Here is an 18,806-nt window from a genome sequence, read left to right as displayed (position 1 = left end):
CTCACCCCCAGGAGTCAAACTCGTGCTGCAGTGGCTGTGTTTTAATCCATTGTGCCACCAGGGAGGGCCCTATAAGTGTATTTTTTAATGAAAAACATGCTTTATACTGTTTTTAGTGTATTTTATATATTTATGTATGTATGTAATGCTTTGTAACACAGTTATATAATGCATTTACACTCAAGATGCTACTACTTTTTTTTTAAAGATTTGTTTATTTATGCAAGTGAGAGGATTCACCAGAGACAGAGTAGGGACAGAACAGGCTGACTGATGAAGTACATTGCTGAGGGGAGCAGTGGGCGGGTCAGGAGAGATCTGCCAGGCCATGTGGGTCACCTCCAGGGCAAGGAATCGAACTCATGCTAAAGTGGCTTTGGCTTCTTAGTGCTGTGCTTTAACCCTTGCACCACCAGGGAGGGCCTTCTATTCTAATTTTTTAAAAGACAAATGTATTGATATGTTTCATGTATAAATGTAAAAAGTAAATAAAAAAAGGACTGGGAGAAATGGTCAAATTGCTGACAATTCTTGATTGTAGAAATGAGGATGAATAGCAGTTAGTTTCTGTTTTATACTTTTGTACTTCCAAGCTTCCTAAAATAATAAAAGAAATACAATTTTAATTATAAAAAGAATTTTATGGCTACCAACCATAGTTGTGTAAGTGAGAACTTTAAATCAACAAGTTTATTGGAGAATTCACTAGCAGCCCAACTTGCAGAGTTCCTGAGATGAAATGTCACACTCAGTGACTGATACCAAAGGACTCATTCATAATTTATGTGACTGATTTCAGTGATTTACCATAGTTCTAAAAATGGTCAACTTTCCTTCCTTTGGAAAGTACTAGGACCTGAGGGAAAACTCTCACTATTGCCCCAGATTCTCCCGAGCCTACACTCTATACCTGCTCTAGCCTGGTCAGGATTATCTGTTCGCTTTGCAAGCACAGGAATTTGCATGCAATGATTTCACACCTTGTTGGTCATCTTTCTGAACTGAGGGAAAATTTCTTCTGGAACAATTTGATACTATTTTTCCCATTTTGTATCTTCAAAAGAAATGAGGACCCATTGAGCTTTTTATTATGACATGTTACAAAGAACACATGAAGCCGGATATTAATACTTGATTTTTTTTTAAATCTTTCAGTTAGTTTCTCTACCCAAGAGATAGAGCTCTGAGAAAGAGGTAATCATTAATCTAAAATATAAAAATGAAATATGAAAAGTTACTTAGAACAGGGCCTCCCCAGTGGTGCAAGTGTTAAAATCAATGTTATCAAGCTATTGCCAGCCACTGCAACATGAATTCAATCCCTGGCTAGGGAGGTGACCCACATATGATGCAGCTGACTTCTGTTTTGCCTGCTGCTCCCCTTAGCAGTATATTTCAATAGATCAACCTGTTCTGTTCCCCATTCTCTCTGGTGAATCCTCTCACACACACTCTCCCCTCTCCCCACCCCCACCCCCATGGCCACACACACACCTCTGGCCTGCAGTTCTTATATGCATGAATGAATAAAAATCTTTTTTTTAAAAGTTGCTCAGAACAGTAGCTGAGATATAATAAATACTGTTAATATTAGCTCTTACTACTGGTATGTGACTATTTCTATGACCAGTTCTACTACTAATAGCATTACAGTGAGAATAAACTGGTATTTCAATTGTCTTAAACTTCTACATGCTGTTTGAAACAGATTTATAAAATAAAAAAGTTTTGAGGCCCTCCCTGGTGGTGCAGCAGGTTAAAGCACAGCACTGAGAAGCTAAAGCCACTTCCGCATGAGTTCGATTCCCGCCTGCCCCGGAGGTGACCACATGGTGTGGCGGACCTCTCCTGGCCCGCCCACTGCTCCCCTCAGCAGTGTACTTCATCGATCTGCCTGTTCTGCTCCCCACTCTCTGGTGAAGCCTCTCGCCGCCCCTGCACCTCTGGCCTGTACCCCAGTTCTGTATGCACAAATAAATAAAATCTTAAAAAAAAAAAGTTTTGAAACTTTAAAGCTATCTTTTATAGAGTTATAATTTCCCTCTGGGAAGGTTGATGGTTCTCAGAACTTCTCAACCTTACCCAGATCTTCACCATTATTTCTTTATCTAGGCTGATCGGGGGTCCATGGCAGTGGGCAGTGGCAAAGGGGTCCTCAGTGCCAGGGCTTAAGATTTAAACATTTGGCTTCTTCCCTTCCTCTCAAGTCCATTTTTTTGAACTTGCCAAAACCAAAAGTAATATCCCTACTTGTTTTATAAACCTGAGGGGATTATTACTGTGAGTCCACAGTGGTTTCTTGCTAGAAATGGAATCATAAATTCTCGGTCAGAGATGGTCTCAGTGGATTTCCTTTCTGTACATTTTGCCCCACTCTCTGGCCATTGTGGCAACATATCAAGGACTTGGAGTGGAGCTAAGAAAGAGAACACAGAAGATGGGATTTTGATGGTGACGTGAAATATATTTATAATCATTGACCCTGAACATTTCTGCCCACTTCTGTTTCCTTTTATAAAGTTTCAGCAGAATTGGAAGGTAACTACTCAGAGGGTCTCTGGTCACTTCCTCCTTTATCAGTAGAAAGTTAGGTCTACTTGCTTGGCCACATTAATTAGCCAGTGAGGATGGATGATCAGTTCAGCTAATAACTGACTTTAAACCCTGAGAAGCATAAGATTCATTTGCATTGTGGATCACTCACTAGTATCAGATTCTTGTAAGTTGACATTCTTTTCCCAAAGAATTTCACCCTCTGCCTCTTGACACCACCCTTTTCACCTGAATTAAAAAATCCATATGAGGCAAGATAATTTTCTGTACTTTTATTGCCATGTGAAATTTTTTATAGAATGCATGGATCTAGTCTTCCAGAACATCATTAGTTCATGCTAACTTTCATCATGAAAAATCCAGCAAAAAAGCAGTATGGAGATCAATTATAGTACACTTTTAAATGAAGTACTACTTTACAGTAAAATACAACTATTTCACAGTGAAATATTTAGTGACAATGAAAGATATTCATAATATATTCAATGAGAAACAGGCTATAAAGTAGGACTAAAGATACATGCAAAGATGTATGCCATATATATGTGTATATATATATATAGTGTATGTTTTCATATATATATGAAAATAGTTGTGAAGACATTCACCAAAATTTTAAGTGATAGAGGAATTATAATTTTTCCTTTTGTATGTTTGTTTTCCTGTGTTTTCAAATTTTCTGCATTTAATATGAAAATATGTTCAACATCACTTGTTCAAAAACTTTGATCAGATTCTTCTATTTCTTTCATACAATCACCCACTGGCTTCCCATTGCTTTTAAAATTCAGCTTTGCTGCCCCAATGTGAAAATTTAAAAAATCTCATTCAAAATGGAGTGAGAGGGTCAGAAGGGGTAGCTCACAGAACCTGCAGGAAGGGAGGGTTTACCCTTCCCTAGCAACTAAGCACTACCCAATGCTTGCAGCCAATGGGAAAATGCCACAACTTGGAGCTCTAGTTCTCCAATAAGCTTTTGTTCAAAACAACCCTCCCCAATTTCCTTCTGAATCCTAGTGAAAGCTGACCTTTCTTCTGTCTCTATAGAATGCTACAGTTTGCTTGTCTAATTCCAGATAAACTAATTTTGTTGGTAAAATAATGGCCATTTTATTTTTAAGGTTGACAGTCATTCTGCTGCAGCCACACAGGTCTTCTCATTGTTCCTCAAGATCTCACTTGTTCCCACAAGCCTGTGTCCTTGTCCGGAATTCCTTTTTCTACTTTATGCACTAGGCTTGTCCTCCAGGGTTTATTTAGCTCAATCGCCTCCTCTGCCGAGCCTTCCTTACTCCTCCCCTTCATCACACTCATTGTTTTATTTTCTTTAAAACACCTATAACCTAAGTAATTCTTATCATTTGTTGATTCATAGGTTCTTTTTCCATCTCCTGCACCATAACTTTAAATTCGAGACACGCAACCTTGACTCCTTTACTGTTGCAGCCGCAGTCTCTCTCAGATTAGACAGTATTAGGTGAGTGAATGAAGATCTCCATGCTTTTCATCTTTAGCGAGGGGTTAGCAGGTTGACTCAGATGCCAGCCCACCCAAACTCAGGGATTTCTAGATGCCTTGGAGGCGGGTCTATAAAGAATTAGGAAACTAGGGGGCAGTGAGTCACTGAGAAGAATTTGCACGGAGAGCTCAGGAGACCGAGCGCGTCGCTTTAAGACTGGCAAAAGGCCTCTGGGAAGTTTTGCTCAGTTTTTGACACCCGGACCGTTTCGTCCCTGCGCACGCCGGCGAGCGCATAGGAACAGCTAAGCCAATAGGATTCCCGGCCCGCCCAGCGCAGCACCCCAGGCGCCACCGCAAAGGCCTCCGCTGGCTCGCGGATCCGCTAACTCGCACACCAAATGATTTTCAAGTATTAAATGCAACTAACTTCTTTTTACGGGTTGAAAAAAACGAAACACAACTGAAAAATGCAGAAACGGCCTGAGAAAAAAAGTCCCCCCCTAGAGCCAGCGCCCTCAGCCCTCAGGCCTCCTAGGCCGCAGGCGACGCGACTCGACGCGACGCAAGGCGACGCGAGGAAGGGGCGGGGCCGGGAGGCCGCTGACGCCGCCAAGCTGGCATTGCGCAGGCGCCGGGCGGGCTCGTGGGCGGAGTCGGGTGTCGGGCAGTTCGCGCGGGAGCCGGGCGCCTGGGCGCCGGGCTGCAAGTCGGTGGGAACGGAAGCCGCTGCGGGGCGGAGTGGAAGCCAGGATGGCGACTCCGAGCAGGAAGACGACCACCAGCCCCTCGGCCTCCAAGAGACCCCTCCCTAGAGATCCGTCTTCAGAGGTCCCGAGCAAGAAAAAGAGTGCGGCCCCGCCGGCGCCACCGCCGGCGCCACTGCAGTCGTCTGGGCCTTTCGTGGAAGGCTCTATCGTCCGCATCGCGATGGAGAACTTCCTGTGAGTGGCCAGGGGCTGCTCCGCGGCGGGGACCCCGCAGACCTGGACGCAGGGTGCTTGGGAGGCGGGGGTGTTGTAAGTTTGGGGATCTGACCGTGAGTTGGTCCTGGCGTTGCCTTGAGGCTTTTACCCGTCGGCCGGTTAGGTGGACGTGTGTGTTGGTGTGGTAGATGTGTGTCTGGTGTGGTGCGGGCTTGTTATTTTTTCCGTCCAGGTTATTAGAAGGCGTCAAGTAGCCGGTGTTCGGGACTCAGTTCACTGGGAGTCTGTATTATAGAGGGAGGACAAAGTGTGTAATTCACAAAACTGGGCCCCGGAAACTCGGGAAGCAACAGTTAAATTAGACTGGCACTGATGCTTCCGCAGTTTCATGAAGAGTGAGCAGTGAGTTGCCAGGTAGACAGAGATGGTGGAGGTTCAAGTGGACAAGAAAATTAAGCACGACTGTCCATTTTGGGCTTCCCAACAGACACTAAATCCCTCCACTAGATCCCTGATTCCCTTTTTCTTCAGACGACTAATTATCATCATCATTATTCCTGAATTTAGTAAATTTTTTTAAGACAAATACTGTGTACCTGTCAAGCACCTTAATCATTGAATCAAAGTCTTTTTAAAGCATACGTTTCACATAGTAGCTTAGTGGCAACAATGGCAATGACAGTAGAAACGTTTTTAAAGAACTTAACCATGTGCCAAGTAAACAAATAGCTCTGTTTACATAGTGCTCTCATTCTTTCCTCATGATAATTATATTTTCTCCATCAATGAGATAAACTCAGGCTTATGCAACTTATAAATAGCTGAATTGCTACTTGAATCCAGATCAGTAAAATAAGTATCAATGGCCCTCCCTGGTGGCGCAGCAGGTTAAAGCACAGCACTGAGAATCTGAAGCCACTTCCGCATGAGTTCGATTCCCGCCTGCGGCCTGCCCCGGAGGAGACCACATGGCGAGCCAGACCTCTCCTGACCCGCCCACTGCTTCCCTCGGCAGTGTACTTGTCAGTCTGCCTGTTCTGCTCCCCACTCTGTCTCTGGTGAAGCCTCTCACCGCCCCTAAGCCTCTGGCCTGTACCCCAGTTCTGTATGAATAAATAAATAAATCTTTAAAAAAAAAATAAGTATCAAATTAGTTAAATAGCATGGGGGCACAAAGGATGGAATAATGTAGTTAATTTCATCCAAAACTGTGAAAAAGGAGGTTATGAAAGTCTTAAATGTGGTGGAAGCATTGTAGACAGAAGGAACTGCCTGAAACAGTTTATTATATTTAGGAAGAGTATTTTAGTATGTCTTGAACATATTATGACTATTTCCTACGCAAAGGAATTCATACTTCAAGTTTGAACAGCCTTGTGTTTTAAGTAAGAGTGACATGTAGTTTATATTACTCTGAAACGTGCGTGAAGAATGACTTTGAATGGGTGCAAGATGGGGAGGCAAAGAAGATTTTTACAATATGAAGGCAAGGGATGATCAAGTTCCAACTACGAGTACCAGTGGAGAGGCAGGAGCTAAAAGCAAAGAGATTTGACATCCTCTAGCTACAGATTAGTTGTGACGAGTGAGAGTCAGGGAAAGTGCAGCATTTTTCTCTTTGTCATGACTGGTGAGATATGGGCGACTCAGAAGGAGCAATTTGATGAGAATAACATTAAATACCTTTTGGATCCTGTGACTTGAAGTTTCTTGTGGAGCATTTAAAAGAAATCTTCAATAGGTAGTATTTGTAAGGGTCTAATCCTTACAGGAAAATGTGAACAGGTGAGTGATTTGGAGATGATTATGTATCAGTGACTGCTAAGGTTAAGAAACAGTTGGAGGCTCTCCATGGTGGCGAAACCGGGTTAAAGCACCTTATTATGAAGCTCTCCCAAACCACTGCAGAATGAGTTCTAGCCCTGCCTGGGAGCTGACCCGCATGGTGAGGCAGACCTCCCCTGACCAGCCCACTGCTCCCCTCAGCATTGTATTTCATAGATCTGCCTTTTCTGCTCCCCACTCTGTCTCTGGTGAATCTTCTCACCCACCAAACCTCTGGCCTATTGTAACCTAGTTCTGTAAGCATAAATAAATCTGTCAAAAAGAAAGAAAAAAGAAACGATTGGGATTGCCCAGAAAGAATTGTAAATAGGAGGAATAGAAGTACCCTGTCCTGGAGGAACAGTTAAGGGTGTGCCAACAACTAAGAGTGATCAGAGGAGAAAATCAGAGACTGAGAAGGTAAGGAAAATCTATGGGAGAGAATTACCAAAGCAAAGGAAAAAGTATTGCAAAAATATCACCTGCTACATTGAAGTCAAGTAACAGAACTGAAGAGGGTAATTTAGCATTTAGCTGGTAAGAAATTTTTGATCTTTTAGTGAAACAGTGGAAGCAGAAGACTTTGCAAGTCACATAAGAATGAATGAATGTGAGAAAGCAAAGCACTTATGTGAAGAGGAAAGGAAAAGGTGGTGGGAAAGTTCAGTACTAGGTGAGGTCTTGTTTATTTTTATAATGACAGGACTTTGAATTTTCAGAATGAAATAGCAAGGGTAGGTTTAGGGGATCAAACATCTTGACGAAACTAGTCGGGGAAGGATCTTGTTTTGTTAACCAAATCAAATGGGATAGGGAATGGAGGGAAAGATTCTTTGGCCGATTAAAATAATGGCATGTGCAAAGACTTGGAGAAAGAAGTGCACAATAATCAAGAAAACTTCATCTACGTAGAATGTAGAGGCCTGATTAAAGAACAGGGGGCAAGGATTGAAACTTTTTAAAAAGATGCTAGAGCTAAATTATGAAGGGTTCAGTTTTTTTCTTTTTATTTCTTTATTTTTTAAAAGATTTATTTATGTATACAGAACTGGGGTACAGGCCAGAGGTGCAGGGGCTGAGAGGATTCACCAGAGACAGTGTGGGGAGCAGAACAAGGAGATTTACTGCTGAGGGGAGCAGCGGTAGGATGCCAGACCATGTGGGTCACTTCTCTGGCTGGAAATGGAACTGCGTTAGTTTCATAGTGCTGTGCCTATCCTGTTGTGCTGCCAGGGAGGGCCTCATTTTTTTCATTTTAAACAAATGTCAGGTTTGTGTGTCTTACCAACATGATTTGGTGATTAACTTGTATGATAGGTGTAAGTGGGTAAGGTAGAATCAAAGAAGATGCAAAATAATTGTCTAGGTTTCTAATGGATAGATGATACCATTCACTAAAAAATGTAATTTTGGAAAACACAGTGGGCTTCTTTTGGAATATTTTAAATTTGAGATGACTGTCATGAGATAGCCAGATAGAGTTACTGAGGTGATAACTGTAGTTCTGAATTAACTTTGAGCATGTACATGTTCTGAGGCTGTATGTAGCACCTGAGATAAAAGGCAAGTATATAGACTTGGAAGAAGATGGTTCTTTCATAATTTCTCTTTCAAGGAGCATTCAGAGGAAAGGGAATTTCCAATAAATCATAGAATTAGAAGTTTGTATTTGGCAACTCTTACTATTAGTAATAGTTGTGTGTTTGTTATAGGCCAGAAGTTCTTATGCTTTTTCTTGTTTTTTTATTGTTTTCTTAAATATCAGTTGCTTCACTATTTTAGAGAAATGCACACAGATTTTATAGCAGGAAATTCAAGTATAAAATAACAGGACCTTTCATATATTTCATATATTGGGATTAAGAAGTTCTGGGTCAGGACATTTTCTAGATGTCTGAAATTCTCAGACTAGTTTTATTTTAATCACTATACAGGGTTCCTTTCAGACCTAACTGCTGACAGCAAAACACCTGAAAGGATAAAGTAGATAGGTGCCATGTAGAAATGTGGGCTTAGAAAACTGCTACAAAATACTTTTTCTTTTTTATCTGTATTTTTATTGCTACCTGGCATTTCACAATTATTAATGTCTTTGAGTATCAATTAAAGTTGAGGTGTGCTTGGTTCAGTTGTTTATATATTTAGCAGGCTAATGGCAGGCTAGGCATTTATCTTGGGGAATTGGCAGCTAAATGAAACCCTCTAGGAGCAGGACCTTATTAATGATTTCAATTCTGGTTATTCAAAGACAAGTTGAAAGACTACCTGATTCAGAGTTTGTTTCATATTTTGCCATAACTGTCCCTTTGGGGCAGTCTATTAGTCTATTGGTAACTAATAGACTAATAAGAATTAGGTGTTACTGTCACAGGTAAGAGTTCAGGATAGTTAGATTGCTGGTAGAAATATAACAAGTTCTTGATAGTAGTTAATGAGTTCTTGTTTTCTCCTATGGGAATACAATTTATTTAGATGAGGACTAACAATATTCTTTGTTGCATATTAAAAGGAAGATGTTATTTTTCTTATAAAATGAATATTGGGTTAATATATGTGTACGTAATACATATCCGATTTCTAATTTGAATTAAAATAATTTGGATTGTTTCAACTATTAAAATATGAAACTGCTGCTAAGAATTTAAATTAGAACTATAAATGTAAAACTGACAATTTTTAGATGAGTCATGGCTTACAGAAATTATTTTTAAAAAATTATTTGTATTTGTAACAATGTTTCATACACTATAGCTTTTAAAAATAAGTTTTCCTAACATGCATTAATAATATGAACACTAGATTAAATAACACTGAACAAAAGAAAAATTTATATGGTAGCTTTGACTTGTTCTCTCATATTGTAATAATTAAGAAAAGAATAAGTAATATCAAGCTGCTTAGTTAACAGGCTTACATTTGAAAGAGTTATGTAAAATTTGATGTTCTAACTTTAGATATGCAATATCACTTTCATTTCTTCCACTGGTTATTTCGTTATGTGTATTAACAACCTATAAATAACACTGAACTTGTACTTTTAAGGATTTTGAGGAAACCTGTAGAAAATGATCATGTGAAGCAGAAAATGCTTTTTACTTCTTACCCCTGCTTTCTAATTTCACCTCTTTACAATTCAGAACATATGACATCTGTGAAGTGTCTCCTGGACCTCACTTGAATATGATTATTGGAGCTAATGGAACAGGGAAGTCCAGCATTGTGTGTGCCATTTGCCTTGGGTTAGCAGGCAAACCTGCTTTCATGGGACGGGCAGATAAGGTGAGTTAACATTGAATGTTTAAAAAAAAATCAGAGCTGTAATTTGCTTTTTCTGCTATTTCTAGATCTCAGTTCCTCGAGTACAGCAGATGTTTAGTGCTTGAATATAAAGAGTTAAAGTGGCATGTATAAAAGTTGGGAGATTGCTTTTTGAGAAGTGTTTTGACCATATACTTAGTGAATTTTTCTAGTAGGTAACACTTAAAATCTTAAAAGTAGTGTAAAATACATCTTTTCAAATGTATTTCTGGGTTTCTGGGAAGCTAAAGTAAATTTACCAAGAACAAAAACAAAATTGTGTGAATCTAAATAAAAACTTAAGCAAGCTCTGGAGTTGTTTCCCCAAGGGTATTTGTCTACATCAAAACTTGAAATCTGAATTTGAATTGGTTGTACATAATATGAGGGGTGAGGAAACACTCTGAGGTAGGGCAGGCCTAGGAGATGAAATTAGAAAATGAGTATTAATTACTTCATCATTAACTCTGAATACTGTGGAGACAAAAAGAATATTGTACTTAAGAATTCATAACTATGGCCTTACCACATGTTGGGGAGCAGAGTTTCTATTATCTGTGTGGCCTAAATAGCATGGATTTTAATTTTATTAGTTTAACGTGAACCAGGTAGTAATATTACCACCTAGCAGCAAGTACAGGTCTTTAGCCCAGTTCTCAAAAGAATTCTAACATTAAGTTAGATGGACAAATATACTGAGACAGTTGTATAGGTAGAATGTGAAATTGATTCCTAGCCTCACACTTAGTAAAAATCCATTTGGATTGAAGATCTAGATGCTTGACCAAAAGTCTAAAGAAGCCACTGATAGTAGAAGAGATTATCTTTGTGACTTCATGTTAAAAGAGAAATTTCTTTTGTTATATCTTTTTAATAATTTATATATCTATTTACATTATTGTTCATTTTAAAACAATGTTTACTTTCCCTTTCCCCCAGTTTACCCACATGTCATCACCATAGTCCTCCACATTCCTCCCTCTCCCTACTTCCACTCCTCTCTATAGGATCATCTAAAAGAGAATTTTTTTTAAAAGAGGAAAATACTGTTAAGTTCAAGTATAATAAAATTAAGAAACCTTTGTTTATCAAAACATATGATATAAAGAATTGAGAGGAGGTACATATAACCAAAGATTGATATCCAGACTATGTGATCAAGAGAACAGGAACAATTCAGAAGAAAAATGGGCAGAAAATATTCCTCATCTCACAAAAGGCAATCCAGAGCAACATGAAAACATGTTCACCTACATCAGTTGTTAGAGAAATGCAGATTAACTCTGGCAAAGTAATCTATCAAACAATTCTGGCAATGCTTTGTGCTCACAAGGATATGGGGCAATGGTGAGCTGTGATGGTCTCTTGGGATTATAGATTTGTACACCCTCCTTGGACAACGATAGGGCGTTACTGTAGATTTACCCTATCAAAATTTTCCCACCTGCCCTAGTAAGTTCTTACACATTTATAGTAGGTGAAATTGTGGAAATATTTGTAGCAGTATTTTATAGCAAGTTCTAATATGTCAAGTTAGTTTTTAAATGACAGTGAAAATGAACAGTTTATTGCTATATCAATGATTTTAAGAAAAAATGCCATCATAGAAGAATATACATAAAGAATTTATAGAATGGTCAAGAACAAAATGTTCAATGTTTGTGTGTGTGTGTGTGTGTGTGTGTATATTGAGAGAGAGAGAGAAACTAAAACAAAAATGCTCAGTAAATGAACTTTAAGATAATATTCATTGAAGCAAGAAGACATAATTGAGATAAGTTACACAGGACTGTCAGCTGACTGATAATTTTCAGTTCTTTAAATTGGCACTATATATTTTTTTTCTTCTAATTCCTTAAGCAATATTTTTAGTTTTTATTAATATGTTTGGTATAAACAAGTGTTTTAAAAAGAAAGTATGGTAGTTGAATTGTTACTCTGTTATAAAATATTTTTAGAACTTGAAATGATTGTTTTTCTAAAATGATTGTTAATATTACAGTATTAAGATTTTAAAGCAGGTTTCTTAAACAGGCTTAAAACTTAATATAGACTCAATAGGATTATGGTTAAGTAAATAAACTCTGAAGCCAAATTATCTGGTTTTAGTTCTTTCTCCTGCCTCTTACTGGCTGTCATGAGCTTTGTAAGAAGTTAACTAACACATAGAATGTTCAACAAATAGTAACTAGTATTGTTACTTGTGAGTGGAAAGAATGGAGGGTACCAAATCAGGGAAGGTGCTTTAGAAAGTAATCAGAATGGGCTTATGAGTAGTTTTTGAAAGGATTTAGATCTGACAAATAATTATAACTGTTAAAACTAATTAATTTACCAGGCTATGTTATCTCATAGCTCACTGTCTTTTTATATCTTAGGTTGGCTTTTTTGTGAAGAGAGGGTGTTCCAAAGGCATGGTTGAAATTGAATTGTAAGTGTTAAAAGTGTTGAAATCACTTTTTCCTATGTAATTTTTTAGTTTGTGTTTATGCTTTCCTGATGACTTCAGAAAAGAATAGCACTGTAATATCATGGCATACGTTGTTTAAATATTTTATCCAGACAGGTAAGTTTTTAGTTTTGTTTGTTGAATTTATTTTTTAAAAGATTTATTTACTTATGCATACAAGAACTGGGGTATAGGCCAGAGTGTGGTGAGTGAGAGGTTTTATCAGAGACAGAATGGGGAGCAGAACAGGCAGATCTACCGAAATAGACTGCTGAGGGGAGCATCGAGTGATACTAGAAAGGTCTGCTGTACCATCTGTGTTAGCTTCCTGGCCAGTTATTTTTGGATTGAATTTCTACTGTAGTGGCTGGCAATGTCTTGATAGGTATCGTTAACCTCTATACCACCACTATATCAGAGGCCCCAATTTTGTTTTAAGTGTCTTAAAACCTCAGTTATGTGGAATAATTCTTAAGGAAGTAATAAGTTTATGGAAAATAGTAAAATGGAGATATAGCACTTCTTCAGTAATTACAATATTTTTCACAAATTTAAAATGTCTTTTTTCACTGATTTTGAAAGTACTACTTGTTTAAAAAAATATAAGCAGTATAAAAATAGCAATGTAAAACATAAGAAATAACTGAACAAAAAAATAGTATAGTTATAATGTTTAAAATGAACATTTTGTCGTAATTCTACATCTATAAATTTTACATCTACAAATAACCATTGCTGATAGGTTGTTGATAGGAAACGTCAGTTCCATATATGACAAATACTTGAAATTTAAGTCAATATTTTGCATTTTCCTCATCATTGGAAATAATTCATTATAATATTCAAAGACAAATAGTAGCAATTTGTCATTCTTGCTGCCTGTTTTCATCAAGCAGAGTTAGTATTCAATATGAAACATATTGTTTACACTCAGCTTTTTGTACATGGATATGCACATTAGTTGCATGATTCTTTAGAGTATGACATAAGAAGTTGTGGAATTTTGAGCTAAATTAGCTCTTAAAAACTACTTACTATCATTTTATAGATTATGAGAAATGAACTTTTTACCCAAAAATTTTTGGAGAATTTTCTATTTTATGTAGAGGTGATAAAAAAAAAAACATGGAAGTAAAAAGAAACCACAATACACGTATTAAAAATACAATGATAGAATTTTACAGAAGAAAATTTGAATAAATGGCGAAGCATAGTGTATTGCTAAAACAGAAAGTTAACATTGGTATTATGTCAGTCAGTCTTATCTAAGCAATGTAATTTTTTGATACAATCATAGCCTTAAAAGGTAAGCCTACAAGTTGATTCTAAGACTGATCTAGAACAATGAATGTCCAGAAAATCCAAGATTTAGAAGAGGGAGAATTGTAAATTAGAAGAAGGAGAATTGTAAGTAAGATATTTGTATACCAGGTGTTACTGTAAAAATTGTTGATAGCATTGGTATATAAAATTAGGGGAACTGAATGGAGAAAATTAAACAGATTTAAATGTATGTGAGAATTTAAATTTATTATGAATATGGTAGTTTAAATGTGGGATAGATAGAAATTACTCAAATTAAGTTGAAATAATTGACTTAATTTTTAATCATACAGATATCCTGCACAGGAATAAAATACAGATGTGCCAAAGGCTGAGTAAAAAATATGTTAACTTTGAAAATAGAAAACTCGTTAAACATTTTTTTTTATATCTTAGGACTAATAAATGTCTTTCTAAATATAACAGGAGACCCAGTAACAATGAATAGGCTCCCTTAAAAGTATAGATCAAGATATGGTTATCATATGGTTAAAATGGGAGAAAACATTTCAGCACTAATAATATGTTCAGCTCTCAAAATTATAAAAATTTAGCAGAAGTCAGTAAAAACTGTGAACAGTTTAATAGAAGGTAAACAAAGATGTTTAACACAAAATTAAAATATATGGCCAATAAATATAAAAAGAGGTTATGTTCATTAGTTATCAAGAAGACAAAGTGAGAATTTTATCCCTCAATTTAGAAAAATTAAAAAATAAAATTCAGTTATTTGAAAGAATGAATAAGAAGTAGGTACTTTCATATGCTGATTTTGTTTGTTTTCATGCCTACACAGTAAGTTTATTAAGGAAAGAAAGGAAGGCAGAAGAGCTGCAGTTTTGAAAGGAGTTAAAAAGAGACACCAGCATAGACACAGGCAATGAGCACTGTTCTGTACTGCTTGTGGGAGAGTTAGCAGTATAATCTAACTGTGTATATCACTGTTTAAAATACATGTATTTCTTTAATATAGTTAATGTTCTAGATACTGGTCAGTTATTTATACAAAAATTTCCTTCATTTCAGTAGTGCAAAACAATGACTGCTAAATGGATCTAGGCTCTTATTTGTGAGGGTGATAAAATTTTCTGGAATTAGAATAGTGGTGATGATTGCACAATCACGAATTTTTTTTAAAGATTTATTTATATATACAGAACTGGGGTACAGGCCAGTGGTGCAGGGGAGGTGAGAGGATTCATCAGAGACAGAGTAAGGAACATAACAGGCAGACTGACCACCTACAGTGCTGACAGGCACAGTAGGTGGGTCAGGAGAGGTTTGTGGCGCCATGTGGATCATCTCCAGGCTGGGCATCAAACTCACACTGAGGTGGCTGTGGCTTGCTTGCAGTGCTGCACTTTAAACCACTGTGCCACCAGAGAGGGCCCACAATCATGAATTTTTAAAAAACTATTGTTGATGAAGCATTATAATTGTTTGCTTAAAAGTAGTTAATGTTTTCTTTATTGTACCACACACACACAAAAGGACACTGAATTATGCACTTTAATATGGTAGATTAGGGACCTCTCTGGTGGTGCAACTGGTTAAAGCGCAGCATGTGAAGCTAGCAGCAGCCACTTAAGCACAAGTTCAATTCCTGGCCAAGGAGGGGACCCACATGGCACAGCAGACTTCTCCTGTCTCACCCATCGCTCCCCTCAGCAGTGTACTTTGGCAAACTGCCTGTTCTGCTCCTCACTTTATCTCTGATGAATACTCTTACCATCCCTGTGCCTCTGGCCTATACCCCAGTTCTGTATGTATAAATAAATATTTTTATTTAAAAAAAAAGGTAGTTTGGGGCCCTCCCTGGTGGCGCAAGGGGTTAAAGAGCAGCACTATGAAGGTATCCTCAGCCACTGTACCACAAGTTTGACCCCCAGCCAGAGAGCTACCCACATGGTACAGCAGATCTCTCCCTGTTTTGCCTACTGCTCCCCTCAGCATTGTATTTCAGTTGATCCACTTGTTCTATTCCCCACTCTGTCTCTGGTGATTCCTCTCACCCCCAGCACTTCTGGCCTGTACCCCAATTCCTGTATGTAATAAAAAAATCTTTTAAAAAAAGTGGTAGATTACATAATATGTGAATTATATCTCAATTAAAAATATAATTGTCAAAGCTACTCCTGGTTTAGGACTTGAAACCACTGATTAGTCACAATGCTTTTTTTTAGATAATGTAGCCAAAACAAATGCACTAAGTCAATATTTACAAAATGCACAGTGAAAGTTAATATTTGAGTTTTATAAATTAAGTATGGAAGACCACAGATGTTAAGCACTCCTAGCTTTTCTACCCTCAATCTCCAAGACCCAGTTATTCTCTTGGTTACCCAGTGAATTAAACTTCTCAAACTTCGTAGTGTGTGGTAGCAACTAGCAAGGTATAATAATCTAACCAGTTACCATTAACCAGATTTCTTTTACCAGGTTTGGCATAGGGGAGGTCTCTCTTTACTAAATTCAGCATGGTTACATTGTGGTCATTAGTTCTGTAAGCGTCCTGATGAACTTCAGAGTACTAGACACAAAACATGAGAAACAAACAGCCTACCATTAATTGTTGAAATTGCTATTGCTGTTGAACAAGAATATGAAGTGGCCATTGAGCAGAATGATGGATAGAAAGTCTTGGGCATGTGTTTATGCAGTCTTTTCGTAAATGTTGGTTATATATTAATTTAATGTTAAGGACAGATAAATTAGTAAAACATATATCATGTTAGATGGTAGAAAATGACACACAAAAAAAAATAAAGCAGAAGGAAAGATAGGAAGTAGTCTGAATTTGGAGTTTATAGTGTTAAATAGAATGATCAGGAAAGTTCTCATTGGAAAAATAGTATTTTATTAAGAAATACCTGAAAGAGGTGAGGGATTGAACATGGAGATTATGTTGTGGAATAGCATTTCAAATAGAGCTATCAATAGATGCTAAAATTCAGTGTGACTGCATTGTATTAGACAGGAAGTGGTAAAAGTTATCAGGGAACCAGACTATTGTAAGGACTTTGCAGATATTTTGAGTAAGATGTGAAGCACCCAGATTTTGAGCAGAGTGGCAACGTGGTCTGACATAAATGTTAACCAGACCATTTAGGTTGCTGTGTGGAAAATAGACTAAGAGAACAGAGACAGAAACAGGTATGTCACTTAAGTGATAAATGGCATTAACCATAAAAGAAGTGAAGATGGCTTAAAATTTGCTCACAAATTTAATTGGGTGTGGAAGAGATAGGCATCAAGGAGGACTGCAGGAGTTTCTATTAATTAGAAAAGCTTGCTATAGAAATTTAGGTGTAAGATCAGAAGACCATTTTTGTAATTGATGATATTTATTTTAAGAAATAAGATACCATGACTTATAAAATACAGCTTCCAACTAAACTATGACAAAGCTTGAAATGTGTATCCAACTTTAGAAATTAACAGTAAAACAATAAGACAATTACAAATGCTTTTCAGTATAACAATAACAAAAACATGCTTTTCAGAATCAAAAAGACAATAATTCTAGGTGCCTAGTAGACAATAGAATTGTTGAATGAGTTAGATATACAACCCTGTTTTAATGTAGAGATTTGGACAAAAGATTGAGGAGAGGTGTCAAAATTGGGGTGAATGGACTTACTAAGGGAGAAGATAGAGATGAAGGAACAAGTCTTAAGAACTAAACCATATCACAATGAAAGATTGAGAAGTTGAACACAAACTAGGAAAGGGAACAGAAGAATTTGAAAGTGTATTGAAACAATGTAGTACTTGGAAAACAAAACTTTAAATGGTTTAAGGAAGAGGGAGTATTGCCTGATGCTGTTGTTAGGTCAAGTAAAATGGGGACAAAATTATCATTGTTTATTGTTGATCTTAAATTTTGGGAGAAGAGGTGGTACTTGTGTATTTATTCTTAGTGGCTGTTCAGGAAAGAACTGTCTGAAACTATCTCTGAGCTGAGAATTGTTTAATAAAAGAGCCAATCATTAAAAAAAAAAATCTGAGAGTAGAGTGTGCCAAAGCAAGCGAAGTAGTTTGTGCAAAAGAGCTAAATGTTAGGATTAAGTTTGTTTCTCAGGAACAGAAGAATGCCAGTGTCACTAGAGTGAAATGAGGTATTGTTTGTAGGGCTTTGGAAACTATTTGTTTGAGATATTCCCTTATGTTCCTGATCTCGAATGTTTTTAGTTATGAATGGCAAGTAGTATTTTCTAGCAGATAGCTGATAGTATGTTATCAGCATCTGTCAAGTTTATCATATTTTAAATAGTAAGTTCAGCAAATTTCCTAATATGTACCCACTTTTGCATTCTTAAAAAAGTAGTATAGTCATCATTTCTTTGATACATTGCTAGATTTGGTCTTATACCAGCATGTTGTTTGTGAAAGATATTTGTGGAATGTGTAAATTTATTGGTAAAATCATTTGGGCCTAGAATTTGTTTTTTAATTTTTTAACTTAAGTTTATTTGAGAGCATTGGGATTATTTATTTCTCTATTCATGAATCATTATAATTTTTACTTTTAAAACAGTTTTCCATTTCTTTTTAATTGGCTAGTATGTCTTAGTATGGAAGCTTGCTTTTGTCTTTTGTAGTTGAATTCCCCTTTCATTTATGTTCTTTTTCTTGATTTTAAATTGATTTGTCAGTATTAGTCTTATTCAATAAACTTTGGCTTTTTTGTTTTACTTTATTCTTTCACCTCTTAATGTTTTTGCAAATTTCCTAAACTAATTTTTGTCTTTTGTTTGTCCTAACATTAACAGTGATAAAAATGTTCCTCTTAGTCTTGATTTGATGCCATAACTCATATTTTGGTGTATAGTATTTTCCTATTTCTTGATACTTGAGACTTCATCTTTAAAATAAAAGTGGCAGGCCCTCCCTGGTGGCACAGCGGGTTAAAGCACAGCACTAAGAAGCTAAAGCCACTTCAGCATGAGTTCGATCCCCGCCTGCCCCGGAGGTGA

The 18,806-nt window shown here is 37.1% G+C and overlaps 1 protein-coding gene across 1 annotated transcript in view; it reads left to right on the top strand.

Annotated features, from left to right (window-relative positions):
• Window positions 1–4,694: 4,694 nt before the first annotated feature.
• Window positions 4,695–18,806, top strand: part of SMC5 (structural maintenance of chromosomes 5) — a 60,274-nt gene continuing 46,162 nt past the window's right edge. Inside the window, exons 1-3 of the mRNA XM_004677604.2 lie at window positions 4,695–4,955; window positions 9,899–10,040; window positions 12,437–12,489. Of these exons, the coding sequence (XP_004677661.1) occupies window positions 4,765–4,955; window positions 9,899–10,040; window positions 12,437–12,489 (386 nt within the window). The 5' untranslated portion in view covers window positions 4,695–4,764. The remainder of the gene's footprint in view (window positions 4,956–9,898; window positions 10,041–12,436; window positions 12,490–18,806) is intronic.

This window comes from Condylura cristata, unplaced genomic scaffold, assembly GCF_000260355.1.
Source record: "Condylura cristata isolate star-nosed mole 26May11 unplaced genomic scaffold, ConCri1.0 scaffold00006, whole genome shotgun sequence".
NCBI classification, from domain to species: Eukaryota; Metazoa; Chordata; class Mammalia; order Eulipotyphla; family Talpidae; genus Condylura; species Condylura cristata.
This window is presented reverse-complemented; position numbering and strand designations above follow the sequence as displayed.